General features: G+C 37.4%; 1 protein-coding gene across 19 annotated transcripts in view; it reads right to left on the bottom strand.

Annotated features, from left to right (window-relative positions):
- Nucleotides 1-20,844, bottom strand: part of MCTP1 (multiple C2 and transmembrane domain containing 1) — a 595,528-nt gene that overhangs the window by 188,992 nt on the left and 385,692 nt on the right. For all 19 annotated transcript variants that reach the window (XR_008479839.2, XR_013532231.1, XR_013532232.1 and 16 more), the window contains 2 exons: nucleotides 19,983-20,113; nucleotides 4,628-4,814 (listed from right to left, as the gene is read on the bottom strand). Coding sequence is in view for 14 of the 19 variants with exons in the window: in XM_054252591.2 (XP_054108566.1) it covers nucleotides 4,628-4,814; nucleotides 19,983-20,113 (318 nt within the window). In the remaining 5 variants the exon portion in view is untranslated. The remainder of the gene's footprint in view (nucleotides 1-4,627; nucleotides 4,815-19,982; nucleotides 20,114-20,844) is intronic.

The following is a 20,844-nucleotide window of genomic DNA, read 5'->3' as shown; positions in this document are numbered from 1 at the left end:
TATTTTCATATGTAGATATAATGGTTTGGAGAATAGTGGAGTCTTTTTTTTTCTTTTAGAGATGGGGTCTCACTGAGGTTGGAGTACAGTAGTGTGATCATAGCTCACTGCAACTTCCAACTCCTGGGTTCAAGCATTCCCTCCATCTCAGCCTCCTGAGTGTCTGGAACTACAGGCATGTGCAAATACACCTGGTTAATTAAAAAAAAATTTTTTTTTTTAATTCTGTAGAAAAAGGTCTTGCTATGTTACCCAGGATAGTCTCCAATTCCTGGCCTCAAGTGATCCTCCAGCCTTGGCTCCCAAAGTGTTGGGACTACAGGCATGAACCACCACTCTCAGCCCAATTATCAATATTAAATCTCACATTGTTGGTTATGTAACACTCCTCAGACTCTGGGGATAAGAAGGTCAACATTAAACTAATTATTTTTTTCTACTATTTTCCTCTTGGTGAGTTTTGGAAATTGCATGGGCTAGATGAAGATTAAATTACCTAAAGACTATTTTCTAGTATTTATTTCAAAAGACCACTGTAGTTCTACATAAGTAAAAGACATACAACAATCTTTTACAGTCAATCAAATTGATGACTAAAAATCAATTCAAAAGTGGAAATTTTTCTGAAATTTATAGTTTTATTTGCGATTTTAGTGTCTATGGAAGTATGGAAACTTGGATAGAAAAACAGATCCAAATGATAAAATCTATTTCACTTCATAAATTAATCATGGTGGTATTGTATAAGTGTAGCAGTTGAAGGAATTAAAAGAGGGAAACAAGTACAATAATTCAGAAGTCTAATTAGTAGGCACAAATACTTTGAGAGTAAAATGAACCAACAGAATTCTGACATGTATTTGTTTATTTACACTTAATAGGGTTTTTCTTATGACTCGATCAGCACTTCTACTCAGTAAATCAAAAGTACTTCTGTTTCATAATCTATAAAATGTTTCATAACCAGACAACTTAACATACTTTTGCATAATAAAGGTATCTATTAAAATGTTACTAGAGTAAAAAGCATTCCCGTCATCACGTTAATAATGTGAGAATACTGACAAGCAAAAGCTCATTGCGATATGAAGTTTATCAGCCCCGTATGACCAGTCATTGTTTACACTGAAGCTATGACCTTGGTATATTGAGAGGAGGAAATGTAGATATATAGGTAATCTCATAGCCTAACTTTTTATAAGCGTGTTTAGCATCAGGATTAACTGTTAATCTTTCACTGTTTTAAAATAGTTGTTTATCACCATAAATCTATTTAAAATACCCAGGTGACAAGATTCAGTAAAAATGCACTTCTCTCTCCATTTAAATTCCTGTAAATGAAGGGTTTAAGAGTGGGGCTTTAGACAGCAGAGTATAATTCAGAGGATTGTAGGCATGTTGTGTTTTTACAGTAACATCAAGTTTGGAAAGTTTCTTATCTCGGCGCTTACACAATGTTATAAATCAGGTAAGACTCCAACCCTAATGATGGGGAATAGTTTTATCAAAAAAGTTTCTGTACTTTAATTTTCAGAGGCAATTTAAATCAAGTTTTATTTTGACTAAAACGAATATCATCAGTCCTTATGTCTGAGAATCATTTCACATTGGTAGCCTCATTTCGCAGACATATTGTCTTCTGGTGCTTCAGCTCTGATCCTCTGCTTCCCATTTGAATGGGTAATTATTGTTTGAAGGTTTCATTTCCCCAAGTCAGCTGATACTCCATAATTTATTGCAAATTTCAACTGTTTAGGCCAGTGACACATCGATTACAATAAGAAGTTAAAAAAAATATATATTCATTTAAAAATATAACTTCATCAAGAGGTATTCATCAAGAGGTATTCCTGCCTTGCTATTTATGGTTATTTTAGAAGGCCTAACAACCTGGATGTCTTCTGAAGCCAGAAATTTCCATAGCAGAGGAATCTATGATTTGCTGTGAATCCTTTCAGCCCTCAATAGATGGGAAAAGATTGAAATGCTCTGGAGAGGAGTCCTCTTTATTTTTTTAATGAAAGGCTGTATAATATATTTTCTCTATGGCTGCAGCAGCTGTCAGTGAGAGCATCTCAGTTCAGCTCTATTACGGGAGAGGCAATACCCCATCCTATGGCATCGAGATGCTCTGAGGGGCCAGAGCTGATTGACAGCTTGTCACCGTGACGTCTTATTCCATCTCTGTTATGGAGAAAATTAATGTCACACCACCAGCCTTATGACTTGCTGTCATCTTAGAACCGCTCACCTTTTATCAATGCTCTAAATAACATTTCAAGCCCATCGTCTCACGGTGGACAATCCGGTCAAGGGACATTAAATCAGATGACGGTGAAATGTCATAATAAAAATGGAATGCTAACAACTTCTTCTCTAAACTAGCTCCTCTGGTTTTTAAACTGTGACAAGGGGGAGCAAGGGTTTAGCATACCCGTTCTGAAAAGGTCATACAATTGCTCTTGGTCTACTACCCATTACTACCCGCCCCCTATTGACCTTCCCTTATTTCTTCCCCCTAAAAGAAGAAAAAAAGAAAAATGGAATTAGCCATCTTTTCAGAATGTGGTGATCAAAAAATGGCTCACACAGTGATGTTTCTTTAATTTGTGGGGCTTCAATCCATAGCAATGAACAGCTAAACAGCAGTAATGGAGGGCTTTTTGAGGGCTGCTTCCTATCAGAGTGGGGGCAATTCATTTGCTTTCCTGACTGTGATCAGTGTCAAATTCCTAAGTTTGACCTCAACCTTTAAAAATACATATGTTCTTGTAGGAAAATATAATTCTCCAAAACACCTCCTTTATGTGTTTCTCCAAGACGAATAATATTTCAGATATGATATGGCATTCATTCATTCATTTCATGATCCTTATAATAGAAAGGAAACACACTGAAGCCTAATCCATAGGTCTTTGTCCTTGCATGGCTATGATTAAAATAACACATGTGCTATGCTGCATAGAGTGGCTTCTTAGCAGGTATGTGTTTAGAGGAGGTATAGGTCTCTGCCTAAAATTCAGGGCTGAAAAAAAAGTATATTTAAACATGGTTCACTTTTTAATATATTGAACAGAATATAATCTGAGAATTAAGTCAAACATCTACCTAATATTATATGTTTTATTGAAAAAAGGTGTAGAAATATTCAAAATTCTGAATGGAAATGGCCCATTGCCATTCAGTCATCCAGCAAAAAGAAAAAAAATTAATAATAGATGGATTACTTCTAATTACCTAGGCAGCAGTATCCCTTAATATATGGGATAATATCAAAATATTAATCCATCAACTATAGTATTATAATGCCTAGAAGAATTTTTATATTAATATACTGATTAATTCCATTAAAATTGTTGTAATTCATGAGGCTCACTTCTCGTAACAGAAGAATATGTTTTGGTGGGTCCCACAATGTAAAATAATCTTCATTATTGCAATTATATGTTAGAAGATGTCACACAATATCTTAGGCTCTTAGGTGGTTTAAAAATATATACTATTTAGCCTTGCTAAGTCACCTCTATTAAACTGTTTATGATAACACCATTGGTGGATGAGTTGTACAAGCATTAGCAGACAGCTGATTCAGTGGAGATAGCCAGAATAAATTTGCTGAAGCCCACATCCTGCTAATCTGTTTGAAGAATATTGTAGAGCATTAGTACCAGCACTTCATGTTATCTGCACAGCCTGATAAGGTACATCTTTATTAAATTCAGTTATTGAAAGGATGTCAGTCAGCAAATAGGAATATTTTAAAGTTAAAAAAAAAGTGGTTCTTTGTTAGTCAGAGCTTGGTTTCATGGCTGAGTGTCTAGAGGAGCCTTCTAAACACCTGGCGGCACTGTACAATACAAGCTTTGTCATTTTAAGTGGAAAAGCTTTTTTCCCAGCTTCGTGGGTACTGAGGCATTTACTTTTTCAAACCTCCATTGAGAGAGAATGGTGGAGTAAGAGCTCCCCTCTCTGTTGAATCAAGAAAACTACATTGTGGGAAATGTCCAGTGGGAGGATGCCAGGAAATAGTAAGATTTGGTTGTGAATATTTCAGTATTTTAGTGATTCACTATTCCATGCTATCATTCTACATTCGATCAAAAGGAGGCTCCATTTAATTTTATTTCACATTCAATTAAGAAAATTAAAGGAATGAAGTGAGGCTTTTCTGAGCAGCTAAAGATAAAAATTCACTCCTGTGAATACTCTTTAGTTACCAAGGTACTAACTAATGTAAGTACTATTAACTCCATCTCAAACTTGGAAAGACAAAGATATTTTAATTGCAGCTACAAAGAACTGATAAGTTAATTTTAAAGTCATGGTGTATAAACCTGGCCTTCCTTTATGGGTAGCATCCCTGCATGATAAAAATCACTGAGTAGAGTCTCAGAATCTGGAATTTGCTCTGGAAGAGATTCTAGAGAAGCTCAAGTCTCTAGACATGGGTGGGTAATGCAAGTGCCTCTGCCAAGGTCTGTGCGGCATTTGTCTTCACTCAGCTTTTTACTTGTGCCAATTTTTCCATCAGACAGCTTCTCAGAAGTACTTCTGTCCCTCCAGGTAAATTGTTTACAACCTCATCTAGTCACATGTGACTTTGGAAGGAGGAGGGTTACATACGTACATATCTCTTTAATATCTCCTCTCGTTCCTTCTGGTCCTCCAGGGAGTTGACGGAGAGGTCAGAGATGCTGACTGTGGCTGATGCTGTCAGAGTGACCAGCAGCACCAGGTGTCCCTCACCCTCTTCCAGCTGCAACTCCAACTTGTGCGTCTGTTCCCTACTGAGGGCTGACAGGTCGACCTGGCACCTAGAGACAAATGTTTTGAATCAGCAAGTTATGATTTTTTTTTTTTTTGCCATATTAAACAGCTGCTCCAGCTGCTCAGAGCTCTATGAAAAATAAATCAATAGAAATATTATTTCCACCACTGAATGAATGAATACATCTTTCAAGTCAGCTTTTTTTTTTGAGACAAAGTTTCATTCTCGTTGCCCAGACTGGAGTGCAATGGCATTATCCTGGCTCACTGCAACCTCTGCCTCCTGGGTTCAAGCGATTCTCCTGCCTCAGCCTCCCAAGTAGGTGGGATTACAGGCATGTACCACCATGCCCAGCTAATTTTGTATTTTTAGTAGAGATGGGGTTTCCCCATGTCAGTCAGGCTGGTCTTGAACTCTTGAACTCTGGTCTTGAACCTCAGGTGATCCTCCTGCCTCGAAAGTGCTGGGATTACAGGATGAGCTACCACGCCTGGCCTAGTCAGCTAACCTTTTTCAGAAAATTCAGACCCTGATTATCGTAGGGTCTGTAACTGTTTATTTCCTGTAAGATTAAAAAAATATGCTGATCTGAAATTCTATTATTACCCGCTGTCACAGTATTCATAAAGTGGTGAGGACTTCCCATCTCCAGGTGGCCTAAGGAACTAGGTTAGTGGAGCTTTGCTTACAGAAGAATGATGTGAGCCATCTATAGACCAACTACCAAAATTCTGAAGTTTTGTGTTACTTTTTAGAAAATGGATGTTTTCCCCTCATTCATAAATGTTATTAAGCAGTAGAGTATGTACCATTGTGATGCCATATATTTTATATTTTTAAAATCATGCCGATATATTCCTAGTACACTGTATAAATCTAAATGAAAACACATAAATCCCTTGAAAACATAATAGCTCATGTCTTAAGCACCTGAGTCGTGCTAAGAGCGGCTTTCTAATGTGGCAGTCAATGCTCTATATGCCACTCTCTAGGAGCTAATACCTTGAAAATGCTTTTCATAAAAATGTCAATTGATTTTGAAGAGAAAGGTAATGTGGTGACCACAAGGCTAATAAACTGAGAGAAAGGTGGCAGACATGAATAAAAGGCATTTAAAACAGGAAATAGCCAATTATAAGAATAAATGTGGTAACCTACCACAAACTGGGTGGTCAGGGACAGATTAAATTCTTGCTCTTTCTTATTCCTCACTCTATTTGGGGTTTATTGTTTTTCTTTTAAACTAAACTCCTACAGACAGTGTTTCAAAGCTTGTAGTTGAGTTCAAACATCTCTTTAGCAAGAGTGATAGCAGATATTGAACTGAAGTCAAATATTTCAATAGGCCTTTTATTTTTGCCTACTGGTTAACAGGAGGAATGTCTAAGGCTAGACACAAATGGGAGGAAGAAGAATATTGATGTAAGAAAGGAAAACAATACGCCATGTCCTGGTCAGTGGCAGCAAGTCAGTGAGTACTAAATGCTACCTATTGAGAAACTGAGAAATTAGAGCCTGTAGTAAGTCTGGAAAACATCTTCTAAAGTTAGAAAGTGTGTCAAATAACTGCATTGTTTCTACTAACACAATATCCATTTCAAGATACTCTCATGCTGTCTCCTCAAACTCTGAAGGGTAAAAAATACATATCATATCCCTTATCTAATATTTTAATTTTAATTCAAATTAAGTTCTTATCAATAACACGTGGAACAAATTGAGGTCAAAAATTTTTACAGTGGAAAACAACAATTCAAACATATTCTCTAATTAAAAAAATTTTTTCAAAAAAGGTATCATATTTAGAGATCTTTCCAGCACCTGACACACTGCTGGGCCCACAGTTTGTTAAATGCAAATGGCTTGGATAGGGAGTACAATACTAGAGGAATGACGATATAATTCAGAGAATATTTTTGGTTAGATACAGTTGGAACCAAGAAAGGTCTTTCTCTCACTTTGTTTTTTCTTTTTTTTTTTCCCCACTCTGATCATGCATTTTCTGGGTCGGCATTCTAAAGTGCTGAACGAGCCACCACATCCAGCCCTGGACTTTTTGAGGCAGAGTCTAACACTGTCGCCCAGGCTGGAGTGCAGTGGCATGAACTCAACTCACTGTAACCTCTGTCTCCTGGGTTCAAGAGATTCTCATGCCTCAGCCTCCCAAGCAGCTGGGATTATAGGTGCCCATCACCATGCTCAGCTAATTTTTTTGTTTTTAGTAGAGACAGGGTTTCACCATGTTGACCAAGCTAGTCTTGAACTCCTGATCTCAAATGATCCACCCACTTTGGCCTCCCAAAATGCTGGGATCACAGGCATGAGCCACCACACCCAGCCAATTATTTCCCCCAAACTTTTATTTAACGTTTTGATGGGCACACGTGCAGGTTTGTAATATAGGTAAACTCTCCTGTCACAGGGCTTTGTTGTACAGATTATTTTGTCACCCAGGTACTAAGCTTAGTACTCAATAGTTACTTTCTTTGCTCTTCTCCCTCCTCCCACCCTCTAATCTCAAGTAGGCCCCAGTGTCTGTTGTTCCCCTCTTTGTGCCTGGACTTATTTTTAAAAGAAATAATTATCTCCTTTTCCAAGTATAAGGAAATATGTTACTTTAGTGCTTTAAAAAATATATAAGCCAGAGAAGAAGGCTACAAGCTATTGCTCTTATAAGATTAAAAAAAATTTATAAATTGAATTTTGAAACCATGAAACTAATAAATTTAAATTAACAATATAAATTTATAGGGAAGATTATGCTTTTCTGTAACAACTAAATTTCAGTATTGGGTGTACTCACAGAAATAATATCAGGTCCTGTGCTATATTCAGTGTTTCAGAATTTTGACTTTAATAATTCCAATGTAGAAAATGCCCATATTCATAAATGTATTAGACAAGAGAATATTTAATGACTTCAAGGTTCTTTGTGCTACTTAAGGTTATTAGGATCTCTTATCTGTCTAAATATTCTGCTTTAGAGTAAGATGCCATTTTAAATGAAGTGTCACCTATAACTAAGCAAAACTGTCTTGTTAACTTGAGCATAAAGTTCACATTAAAACTTCACTGATGGGTATCAAATCAAATTATTGCTGGAATTGGGTGGGGAAAAAGCATTGCTACCCCCTCATAACTTTTGAACAAATATGTTCAAGGATGGAACTTTTACAACACAGTCTAGTGCAATGTGAATACAGCACTAATTGCCACAGGGTAGATTCTTCCGTATTTGGCTCACCTGTACGGTTATGTCCAGGGCAAAAGGAAGGTTTCACTACAGTTTGAATATAGAAGTAATAAGTGGTCATCCAGATAGTTCAGAATAGGCATACAGTAATGGTTTTATATTGTTACTAAGATGAAAATGCAAAATTTGAAAAGCATGAAAACAAATTTATGAACTCCAAAAATATGTTCACAGATATGTACACAGAGAAAAGATCCCAGGTTTGGGAGTCAGAGAAAAGACCCCTGGTTCTAAACCTCAGTCTTTCTCTAATTAGTCACGTGACCTCTTGCAAGATAACTTATCCTCTTGAATTTCTGTTTTCTCATCTGTGGTTCTGAGCTAATTAAACTAGATGAACTTTAGATTCTCAAAAATCTCAAATTCCACAATTTGTTGTAACTCTCTGTTTAAATTTGCTGTATCTTCCTTTCTTTGCAATTCCACAAATCAAAAAACTAAGAGAACAAAATTATCTTATAGGAAGTGAAATATTAATCCTCAGATGTATTGCTAAAAAAAACTTCTGAATGTTGGTGTAAGAAGGCATTTCATCTCATCTAATTTCAAACTGTATTGCAAAGAGCAGTAGGGTGTGCCCCAGAGGCCAGAGTGGCAGTGTGAGAAAAAGGGGTGTAAACTATCCTCTTTGGTTCAAAGAGCAGCTCCCCTTACATCTGTTTAATATTGAGGGTTCTATATGTGTGGTTTGAAAACTTCCCTGATACAGCTTATATATCTCCCTAGGCTGTCCTGGAGCCATGGTCTCCTGAGTCCTCAGCTGTTTGCTTTCCCTCAGCTGCTACTTTGGCTATGCCTCCTCAAAGCGCTGCTCTTCATCCCACACCCATGACCAACTGACTGTGCTTGGGTCCTCATGGGTCTCCTACCTAGGGCTGGCTGATCTTTCACTGTCCCAAATGAGCCAAGCACTCCCCTTGGCTGCTAAGGTGCATCCATGCCTCGCCACCATGTACCTTGAGTTTCTGGCTTCTAAGGCCACTTCTACACTTGAATAGGAAGCCACTCTGTGAAGACTATCTGGCTTCTAGATCAACTGCCAAGGAAGCTGCATGCAACAGCGCAGAAGTTGCCTCCTTGTAGGGTGAACTGTGATCAATGGAAGAGGAGATGGGAAGACAATGTCCCACATGTCTTCCCTTTCACAAACTGTTCCAAAACATAATTCTTTCTATGGCCTGTGCATATGTGGCCATATGGGTGCACCTGCTAAGCAACCAGCTACATCTCTGAAATACCAGAAACAGTGACCAGCCCATGAACGTATTTCCTTGCTTCCTAGTATTCTGTGCCTCATGCTCTTTCTTTCTTACTCTCACTGTCTGGGATGGTATCTCCTAATTACCAGCACTTAATCATTACCTATACTCTATTTTTCTTGAGAACATGGCCTAAGGCAAGAACCACTGCTACAGTCCAACCCTCTCCATACGGAGGTCTACAACACAAACTTGATTATATCCCTCCCTGGCTTTCCATTATTTACAAGATATCCTTAGCAAGTCAACAGTATCCACCCTGACTTACCATCAACTTATGTGTTACTTGCTGATGCATTCTCACTTACTATTTGTCATTCCAGAAGCCCTATAATCCTCCCAACATCCATGCTAGAATGCACCTGTTTATGTTTGGACAAGGCGTGCTCTCAACCTGAGATGATGTATCTATCTACACATCTTTGCATGGCGAATTTCTACCAATTCTCATTGAAATAACTTGCAGCTATCTTTCTCAATACCCTGAAATACCTCGAGGGCAGGAGCAATGTCTTATTCTCAGTGTGTGGCACAGCAACTGGAATATAGCTGGTGCACTGTAAGTATTAAAGTAAATGGAGGTTCAGAGAGGCTAATAATTTACTCTTGGTGACAATGCTTGACGGTGGCAGAGCCAGCACTGGAGTGTAATGAGCTCATTCTACTACTGCTATATTGTCTTCCTAGAAAGTGTTTTGACTTCTCTTCAATACTCATTTCACTCACTAATTCATTCATTCATTCATTCATTAACTGTTCATTAAGTGCTTATGTCTCAGGTCCTGTTTGGAGATTCAGCCCCTTCTGAACCTTCATGTTTCTCAGATCCTTACTTCTGGAATGAGTGCAGATTCTGTGTTACTTTGAAGACAATTATTTGGTTTCAGAGTTCATGGCTGGGGATTCAGAAAACTGAAATTTTAATAAATCCCAATTATTCATTAGTATTGTGATATTAAGCAAGTCACTTAAACTCTTTGTTCTTCAGCTTTCCTCATTTGTTGAATGGAAATTTTAAAAAAACATGCCTTCTCTTTGCAGAGAATTGTAAGGACATAGGAATAATGGATGAAAAAGTACTTCAAAAAGTTGAAAGTGCCAAGTAAATATATTATTTAATTATACTATCACATTTGCCTTAGTTTGATATTTGAAAATTCAAACAATCTGCATCAAACTCAACTCATCAATTAATGAATCAACAGAATAACCAAAATAGACTTGAATCTAAGAGAGATTTTTGTATTAGTCTGTTGTCATGCTTCTAATAAAGACTTACCCAAGACTAGGTAATTTACAAATGAAAGAGGTTTAACTGACTCACAGCTCCACATGGCTGGGGAGGCCTCACAATCATGGCAGAAGGCAAATGAGGAGAAAAGTCATGTCTTATATGGTGGCAGGCAAGAGGGCATGTTCAGGGGTACTCCCCTTTATATGACAATCGGATCTCATGAGACTAATTCACTATCACCAGGCAGCATGGGAAAGACTCATCCCATGATTCCATTACCTTCCACCGGATCCCTCCCACCACAATGAGAATTATGGGAGCTACAATTCAAGGTGAGATTTGGATGGGGACACTGAGCCAAACCATATTAATTTCAGAGCTACTTTCCCTCATTCTACAAATGCTTCCTAGCATTCCCTGCCTCATGCTCTTTCTCTCTCACTCTCACTGTCTGGGATGGTACCTCCCATGCCAGAGAGTAGGAAAAATAAGACTTAGAAAAATTAAGTGATGGCAAGAACTTGAACCATGTTTCCTGACTTCCATATCAGAGTTTGAAGTTCTCTGCACTAAAAAAAATTATATACATTTGAATGATTTAAGCACATGAAAGGAACATCTTTAGATATTATCCTTTAAAAGTTTAAGGAGAGGCTGGGTGCAGTGGCTCACGCCTATAATCCCAGCACTTTGGGAGGCCGAGGCGTGTGGATCACAAGGTCAAGAGATCGAGACCATCCTGGTCAACAAGGTGAAACCTCGTCTCTACTAAAAATACAAAAATTAGCTGGGCATGGTGGCGCACGCCTGTAATCCCAGCTACTCAGGAGGCTGAGGCAGGAGAATTGCCTGAACCCAGGAGGTGGAGGTTGCAGTGAGCCAAGATCGCGCCATTGCACTCCAGTCTGGTAACAAGAGCGAAACTCCGTCTCAAAAAAAAAAAAAAAAAAGTTTAAGGAGAAAAATCTCAGAGTTCTGATCAACTTTTTTTCTTCCCTGCTTTCCATCTGCTGTCTCTGAACTAGTGACTCTCAACATTCCTTCCCAGATGAAACAGTCTTGTGATTAGCACTCTGGATGTGTATGTATGAGCCTCCTGGGGTACAGAAAGTATATGTTAGAGCTGTCTGCAATTATTTTTAACTTAAAAATAAGACAGAAAGCAAGCCACATCAATAGCTAATAAACACATTAACACAGGTGGCTCATATGTCAGCTAAGTCACATAAGCCCCAAGTATTTTGAGGGAGGCATAGGACCTGTGTGCCTAATACGAAGGGGTCAACAGTCGCACCCTTTGTGGCTCACTCGCCTTCCCTGAATTGCAGTTCATACGTGCCCTGTTAAGTGGATTTAGATATTATATAATCTAGTTTTAACTAAACTAATCCTCACAGAATGGACAATTGGCTTTAAAAGATCCCGCCAAAGGAACTGTGAATTGAAGATAATGCTAATTGAACAAGCATAAGTGAACAGCAATGATAAACAAGAATCTGCCGAGCTGACACTTCTTCCCCACTTGAGCTCTGTCAGCCACGTTATGACTCACAAAGCAATGGTGCTAGAATCAGAACCTGCAAGAGATCCGCCAAAACAATCCAAAATTATCAAGACGAAATTTATATCTGCTTTTTTTAACAATGAACTCCTAAATATATATTATGCCTTAAAGAATTAGCTAATGAGATTTTGAAGTCATCATGATTGGCAAAACATTTAAACGTGAAGCACTCAAAATGAAAATGAACTGACAAGCCTCTATGGGGGGAAAATTTTTAAAAATTATACTTTAAGTTTTGGGATACATGTGCAGAATGTGCATGTTTGTTACATAGACATACACGAGCCATGGTGGTTTGCTGCACCCATCAACCCGTCTTTACATTAGGTATTTCTCTTAATGCAATCCTTCCCCTAGATCCCTGCCCCGGAAAGGCCCCGGTGTGTGATGCACCCCTCCCCGTGTCCATGTGCTCTCACTGTTCAACTCCCACTTATGAGAAAAAGCATGCAGTGTTTGGTTTTCTGTTTCTGTGTTGGCTGAGAATAATGGTTTCCAGCTTCATCCATGTCCCTGAAAAGGATATGAACTTATCCATTTTTATGGGTGCATGGTCAATTGTACATAATTTTTATCAAATTTAATGATACATGTGTAAAGCTTTTCTGAGATTTAACATATGAGAACTACTTATTTGTGTGACTAGTAATAGATAACATCTTATAAATTAATAAAATAGATAACTCTTTTGAATGTTTGCATTAAAAAGATTCAATGTGTAGCTGCTGAAGTATTTTCAAGTTTCATGATTATGCAGAAGTTTTTACTCTATCTCTGACATTACAAAATGCTAAATGCTGTTATTGCCTTTCTGTTGTTAGAAGTTGTCACTGTTCAAATGTCTTTGGGGAAATTCCTTTACCAGGGTATACTTCTACAAACTTCTATAATTCCCTACTCATTGACTTGAAGGTAAACTATACAATACACATAACAGCAGTGCATGGAAATAGTCCTTGGGAACTTTGCCAAGGATTTTTAAAATATAGCAATTAGTACAACCTTTCTGAGAAAATCTTCAGAAGAACCAACAGTAACTCATGAAAGAAAAGGGATTAAACTCTTAATATATTTTGTTTAGGTTGAGTTCATGAAAAACCAAGACAAAAATCAACAACAAACTCCATTCTTTATTTAAATATTGTCTACCTCCCTAATGATATATTTCACTCAATCATTAGTAAAAAAAAATACAATGATTTTATTTTTAAAAAAACCCTCTCTTCCATTCAGAATTTTCTGACTCATTATCCTTGTGCTTTCAGATTAATAATGTAGTAGGATTTCTCCTGCTCTTATTTATATAGAAAGTAAAAGCAGAATTGTAGTTTTGGTGTCACAAATAAAAAACATTCTAAATCAGAATCTATGGAGTGTAAAATGCTCAAATGCATTGATTTCAACCTTAAGAAAACATCAGTTTGGTTTTTATCCAAAGTCAAAGGCTGTTTTCCTCATTTGCCACACAGAACTTGAACACACGTTCATGTGCATCTAAACAGTCTATATTCTCTTCTCCTCAGCATTAGAGAGTCATAGGTTTATTTTTATGGTTGTATATTTTGAAAGCATTTGTTCTTCACCTAGAACTTACCAATTTAGAATACATTTTCATTATCATATACCATTAATAAGAATTTCATTAAAATTAAGCCCTTGACTCAAGCTTACATTTGTAGCATTTAGTTGTCATGGGTAGTACCAAATGGCTACAGTGCAACAAAGTCAGTAACAATTCACCAACCTAAAACACACATACCCCAAATCAATGCCACTTTAAAGATAAACAAGCATTTTGCACACTAATAAATAATGCTATAAATCTTTCTATATTGGATTGCAAATAACTCCAACTGAATAAAATTGCATGACACAGGATTTACTTATTCTGCACGTTCATAAAAACAACTTGTTCTCTGACAGCACTCATTCTTGGCAATTTACCACAGCTGTCAGCAGCCAATTTGTTCAGATTACTGCTCTGCATAAAAGTGTAACAATCATGGGGATTTATTAGCTGATTATCGTAAAGGGGGCAGTCCGTCTTGGCTGCCAAAATGCAGGTGATCAGAAAGTTAAATAATTACATGGAGATTAACATTATTTCACCTTCACTTGAAATTTATAGTTCAGTGACAGGTAAAATTTGTTGTTCAAACTTGCAATATGGTGTGCATCACCTAAGTTGGTTTACCAAGTACTTGGCATTTTACTGAGCACTCCATGGCTCCAGGACAACATGCTGAATACAAGAGTGTGGTGAAATAAGTATGGACTTTAGAGTCAGTAAACTAAGGATTAGAGCCTCAGATCAATCACCCCACGTGTATACTAGCTGGGCAACCTCTTAATTGCCTCAGCCTCACTATTTGCATCTGCAAAATTGGTATAATAAGAATCATCCCTGCTACCCCAGAGTGTTGAGCTGATGTATATAATAGGACCCTGTGGGTAGTAAAGCATTATTATTGTTCCTCTCCACTTGTGGTAAATTTACTTTTGTGTAAGGTTTAACAAACAGCTAGCATCAACTCCCTAGATATCATGATGATGAAAAGTCATAGTAAGCGTCTTGATAAATGTATAGTCTACTTTACCCCCAAACATGACCATTTAGTATTACTGAAGTTTAAAGATTTTATACTTTAACTCATTCATTCTCCTCTTTTGCATTATATTCAATCATCTTTCCACAATTACACTAAGACTTTTTTACCTTCCACTAAGTCATGTTGTTCTAATTGCCTTTCCATTAATGCCTCAGGTCACATCAGCATTTGTCTTACAAAAAGCCATAACTTCCAGTGTTAAATCAAATTTCAGGGATTTATATTCAAATCCAGGGAATATTTACTGAGTGCTTAATGTGTGCCAGATACTTGTTTAGGTACTGAGGATCTTGCAGTGAAGAAAACACTCAAAAAATCCCTCCCCTCATGGAGCTTACATTCTAATGAGGGAAAATAAATAACATAAATGAGATGCATAGTTTGCCATATGGTGGTTGCTTTAATGAAGAAAAACAGAATAGGGGAAAGGAAAGTCAAGAAAAGAGGGTACAGTTTTAAATAGGCTTGGTATGGATGCCTCCCTGATTTGTGCACAGATCTGAAAAAGGTGAAGAAGCAAGGCAGGTGAGTGGATCCCTGAAGAAAGTTAGACACACAGAGGGAAAGGTCCTGAGGTGGGGTCAGGGGGCGGTGTCTGGCCTGCTTGAGGAACAGCAGAGAGGCCAGCCGTTTTAAAGTGAGTGAAGAACAGGAGAAGCAGCATAGCAGAAGTTCAGGGTAGAGGGACAACAAGGCCAGATTGTGCAGTCTTACAGGCCACTAAAAGGACTTTGGTTTTCCCTAAATTATGATACAAAACAATTGAAGGGTTTTGAACGGAGGAGTTAAGTTACCTTACTCTTGTTTTAAAAATATTACTCTGGCTGCTAACTGGAAACAGACTGTGGTGGGAGGGGAAGTGTGGAAGGAAGAACAGGAGGCTGTTGCTCTTGTCCATATGAAAGCTGATGGTGGCTGCAACCACAGTGATAATGATAGAGATGATGAGACATCATAAATTCTTAATATATTTTGAAGAAACACTAACAGGTTGTTGATTGATTTGATGAGAGTGAGAGAAAGAAAGGAATCAAACACGATTCCAATATTTTTGGTGTTAGCAACAAACAAGAGAGAAGCCTGAAGGAAGAGCAGATGTGGGGGACTGGGGGTTAAAAGTTTAGCTTAGCACATGCTATACTGGCGAAACCTATTAGACTTTCAAACAGTGATCAAGTAGGCAGTGCAATACAGGAATCTGGAGTGAAGAGAAGAGTTATGGAGTGGAGCTGGACTCGTATGAATGGATGAAGTCATCAGGGTAGCCAGTATAAATGAAGAAGATGCCCAAAGAGTGAGCTCCAAGGCTTTCCAGAACTACAACAGGAAGGGATGAGGAAAAACCTGCAAAGGAGACAAGAGGGAGCATGCAACAAGGTAAAAAGAAAACAAGGAGTGTGTGGTATCCTGTAAGGCAAGTGAAAATGTGTTTCAAGGTAAGGAAGGGGTCAGCCAAATCCAGCACTGCTGCGGGGTCATGTTAGATGAGGCTGAAAACTGGTTATTGAATGGAACAATGTGGTGTGCTCCGCTGACATTGACGGGAGCAGTTTTGGTGGATTGTTGGGGGCAAATGCCTGACTATATTAGTTCAAGCAAGAATGGAAATGGGGGCTGGGTGTGGTGGCTCAAACCTGCTAATCCCAGCACTTTGTGAGGCCAAGGCAGGCAGATCGTTTGAGCTCAGGTGTTTAAGACTAGCACGGTCAGCATGGCAAAACCTGGCCTCTACCAAAAATACAAAAATTAGTTGGGCTTGATGGTGCATGCCTGTGGTCCCAGCTACTCAGGAAGCTGAGGTGGCAGGATTGCTCATGCCCAGGAGGTAGAGGTTGCAGGCACTCCAGCCTGGGTGACAGATCGGGACCTTGTCTCAAAAACAAACAAACAAAAAAGAACTGAAGTGGGTAATGTTCAGTACTAGAATAGTTTTAAGTCTTTGAAACCAGATTTGCAAGTGGCTCTTTCACTCATAGCCAGTCTTATTTTTTAATAAATATTATGAAACAAACTCTGTTATTGAGTTTGTATTTACAAAACACATTTTAAAAACTCATTATATATGACCAAAAACCAGAAAATAAAATAGATGATTATAAACCATAGCAAAATAAACTAGTCTATATAGATAATGTAATCGATACAAGCGTTCTCAAATTTGGGACTCAGTTTAGAATTACCCTTAAAAAATATGCCTAGCCATGGAAAGAATAGTATTACCCTCCATGGCCAACTTTAAACTTACTCACAAACCTCCAGCAAATTCCTAGAATAGTCTCTACTTTCTAAATTGGCACAGACACAGAATGTTGCAATGAGAGCTTGCAAAAGAAGACAGATTATGATGACAGTTTTATTACTGTTACTTGAACCTGAGTACTCAAATTTAATTGGAAGTTAAGTCAATTGTCGTGGAAACCATCCTAGGAATTAAGTAATTCTATTATAATCTGTATTATCTCCACTATTTCCACTTAAGCTCCAAATAACTAAAGAAATACAACTTGCCTGCTACTTAGGTATAATAATATGTTGCTTTTCAGTGGTGGGATGCTTTTAAAGTACAATTTAACAAGCGTCGAGTTAGAGACCTAGAGTTTAAAAAGATTTGAAATGTTGATGCATCATAGTTATTTTCCTTTTCTGCAAAAGGCAACCTTTTTTTTTTTTTTTTTTTTGAGACAGTTTTGCTCTTGTTACCCAAGCTGGAGTGCAATGGCGCGATCTCGGCTCACCGCAACCTCCGCCTCCTGGGTTCAGGCAATTCTCCTGCCTCAGCCTCCTGAGTAGCTGGGATTACAGGCACGCGCCACCATGCCCAGCTAATTTTTTGTATTTTTAGTAGAGACAGGGTTTCACCATGTTGACCAGGATGGTCTCGATCTCTTGACCTCGTAATCCACCCGCCTCGGCCTCCCAAAGTGCTGGGATTACAGGCTTGAGCCACCGTGCCCGGCCAACCTTGTTAATTTAGGAGTGTGCAACATGTTTTTATTGTCTATCTTTCAGTATCTCAAAATTCAACACTCATTCCTTTCATTGTATAAACCAGTTTAAATCAATACTCAAGAGCTCTCTTCTCTATACCTGTGCTCATTTCACTCTCAAACTTTTGGGCTTAAATTGCTTTCATAGGCAATTAAGTTTGGCATACTACCGAAAGTAGACTTGTCTTTTTCAAGTTTCCAGAGTTATCTAGAACAATCCTTATGATCTTATAACCAGCAATTTGTCATTGTCCTCTCAAAAATTAGCCAAAATATGAAACACCTTTAGAAACAAAGTGAAGTGAGATAGTTAGGTCCACCTCTCTGTTCAATCATGTCTGCCCTTGAAGAACTCATAATGTTATTAAGTGAGGAAAAGGGAATGATCGGTCCCAACTGGCCTGAGAAATTTTTATAGTTTTTAAATTGGAGAATTCTTACCAAAGAAAAAAATATGTAAAAGAACATCTGTTATTATACAAAAAGAAAAAGAGAAGAAGAGATCTGAAGGAATGTAAAATATACCTGGAAATACAGGAATTCTTAGAGCATAGTCTCCTTCATTATTTGACCAAGATAAGAAAGTCTGAATACAAAGAAATGACGCTGAGGTAGCAAGTTACACATGCCCATCATTCTGACTATCCTGTGGTCACCAAATATAAATAACGTTATTAAAACCAATGAAAATGAACTAATCATTAAGGAATAGCTACCTAGTACCTTCTTGAAAGAGCTCATAGCCTATTTGAGGGAGACAGAATCATAGATATGTAATTATAATGAAACAAATTTAATGTATTAAGAGATGAGTTATATACCAAAGAGAATAAGATAAAACATAAGAAAACTTAAGAAAACTCTGAAAATAGTGTTTTAATTAAGGGGAAAAATACGTAATGAAGGCCTGTGCTTTAAAAAGCCTTGAAGTGTAATGTAGTATTAGATTATTGTGGTGTTTTCTTTTCTTTTCTGAGATAGAGTCTCACTCTGTTGCCCAGGGTGGAGTGCAGTGGCACGATCTCAGCTCACTGCAACCTCTGCCTCCTGGATTCAAGGGATTCTCCTGCCTCAGTCTCCCAAGGAGCTGGGATTACAGGCGCACGCCACCATGCCCAGCTAATTTTTGTATTTTTAGTAGAGAAAGGGTTTCACCATATTGACCAGGCTGATATTCAACTCCTGACTTTGTGATCTGCCCACCTTGGTCTCCCAAAATGCTGGGATTACAGGCATGAGCTACTGCGCCTGGCCTATGGAGGTGTTTTTCAAGTTTGTTTTACAAGTATAATAGCAAAGGTTAACTGAAGCTCATGTTTAAGCACTCACCCTATAATCCTATGATGAAAATTACATATATATATATATATATATATATATACACACACATATATATATATAATATATGTATTATATATATCTGCATCATAAAAAATGAAGAGATAAATATGTTGGATTGGATTCCTGTTCTTACTTTTTCTAGAGTATAATTTATTTTACTCTTAGTATGTATAATTTTTTTTCAGGCTGTATGTTTAAAGACTTGGAATTTTATGTAAGCTATAGTGAGAAAAGATTTTTTTAAAATAAAAAATTAACAAATTCTTCAGTACACCACGCTTTATTTTAATATTGGCGGGTTTCAATGTGTTTTGCTACAAAGACACATGTATCACTATCAAAAAATATAAACACAGGCTTTAAAATAAGAAAACAACTCATATGATCAATTAGTCACTCAAAATAACCTTGACATTGTGGGAAAATGTCATGTAAGCCTCATAATACTTTCTTTACTGTGTTATCAGATTAACAAGGATCTGCCTCACTTACACGCTTCCTTCTTCACTAAAACTTGGGAACTCTTTAAAGATTTATAAACTCCAAAGAGATTATAAAGATTCTCTTCCTTGCAGGGAGTTGTAGAAAATAATGCATTTTACAATGACAGTATGCTTTATGAAAATAAATGTTATCTTAGATCACTTTACAGACTATGAATATACTCTTTGTTCCTTTATATATTTTACATCAGATGAAATTCCTCTTTCTCAACTCCCATAACTTTGACAGCTGGAGAAAATTCATGGATATCAAAATCAGATAGCCTGTGTCCATCAACTGGTCAAAACTGCCACCTACTGGTCAGTTTTTAAATCTATTTTTCAGTTCATCCAAGCATTACTTTACCAAGGTAAGGTCCCTTTCTTCAAAACAGTAAAGATCATTTACAATAACCAGGCTTAAAGCAAATATTCTTTAAACAAAAATTCTCTAGGGGGAACCAAAAATTACCAATTGCACAAACCTGCCAATAAAATCATCCCTTTTCCCAGCATCTTTGTCCCATGCAGTGATATCAATGATTCCTCCTCTTTCTTCATAAAGGTGAAAATCAAATTGTTCCCTCCACTGAGGATTCAATGTTTTTGGCATAATCTGGAAAACAAGCAAAAAACATCATTATTGTCATATTGCTAGCAGCTTTTAAAAAAAACTTCAACCTGAGATATTAAATCAAACTTTCAGTACTATAGTATCTAGAAGCATGCTGTGTGCTATTTGAACAAAAGATTACAGAAATAATGGAAATGGCTCATTAGAACTCCAGCATCTTTACTGCATAATACCTGAATGGACCTTAATGAATGTGTCCTGAAAATCAAAAGACATTCTTTATCTTAAATAACAGATAAGAAATATAAATTATGGCTTAAAAAAAAAGCACCAAGAGCTGATGAAAGAAAGAGACAGAAGAACGAAGAAAGCAAGAGGAATGCTTATTCTTCCTTAAAGGAACAGAAGGCCATGAAAGGGCCTTTAAACAATGGCTAAGAAGGAAACGGACTGAAAAAATAGCAGAGCAACAAGCTGTCAGAGAGAGAACTAGACAGCTCTGACTAGAAGCTAAGCGTGCTAAACAGTGACAGCACCACGTATATATGTTAGAAGCCAAATCTTTTCGTTTTACTGATCATTATAACTGAAAGTTTCTATTAAACATTTCAGTGGGAAGCTGCTACCAAAATTTTGGATATATTTTCTTATGGTCTGTGTACTTTGGTTGTAATCTAAATTATGGAAATGGTATTTATCTTTCACTGAGAGTAAATTTTTTTTTAAATACTAGAACAAAATAAATTTTTTTCTCACAGTGTTGTAAAAGATAT

This window comes from Callithrix jacchus, chromosome 2, assembly GCF_049354715.1.
Source record: "Callithrix jacchus isolate 240 chromosome 2, calJac240_pri, whole genome shotgun sequence".
NCBI lineage: Eukaryota > Metazoa > Chordata > Mammalia > Primates > Cebidae > Callithrix > Callithrix jacchus.
This window is presented reverse-complemented; position numbering and strand designations above follow the sequence as displayed.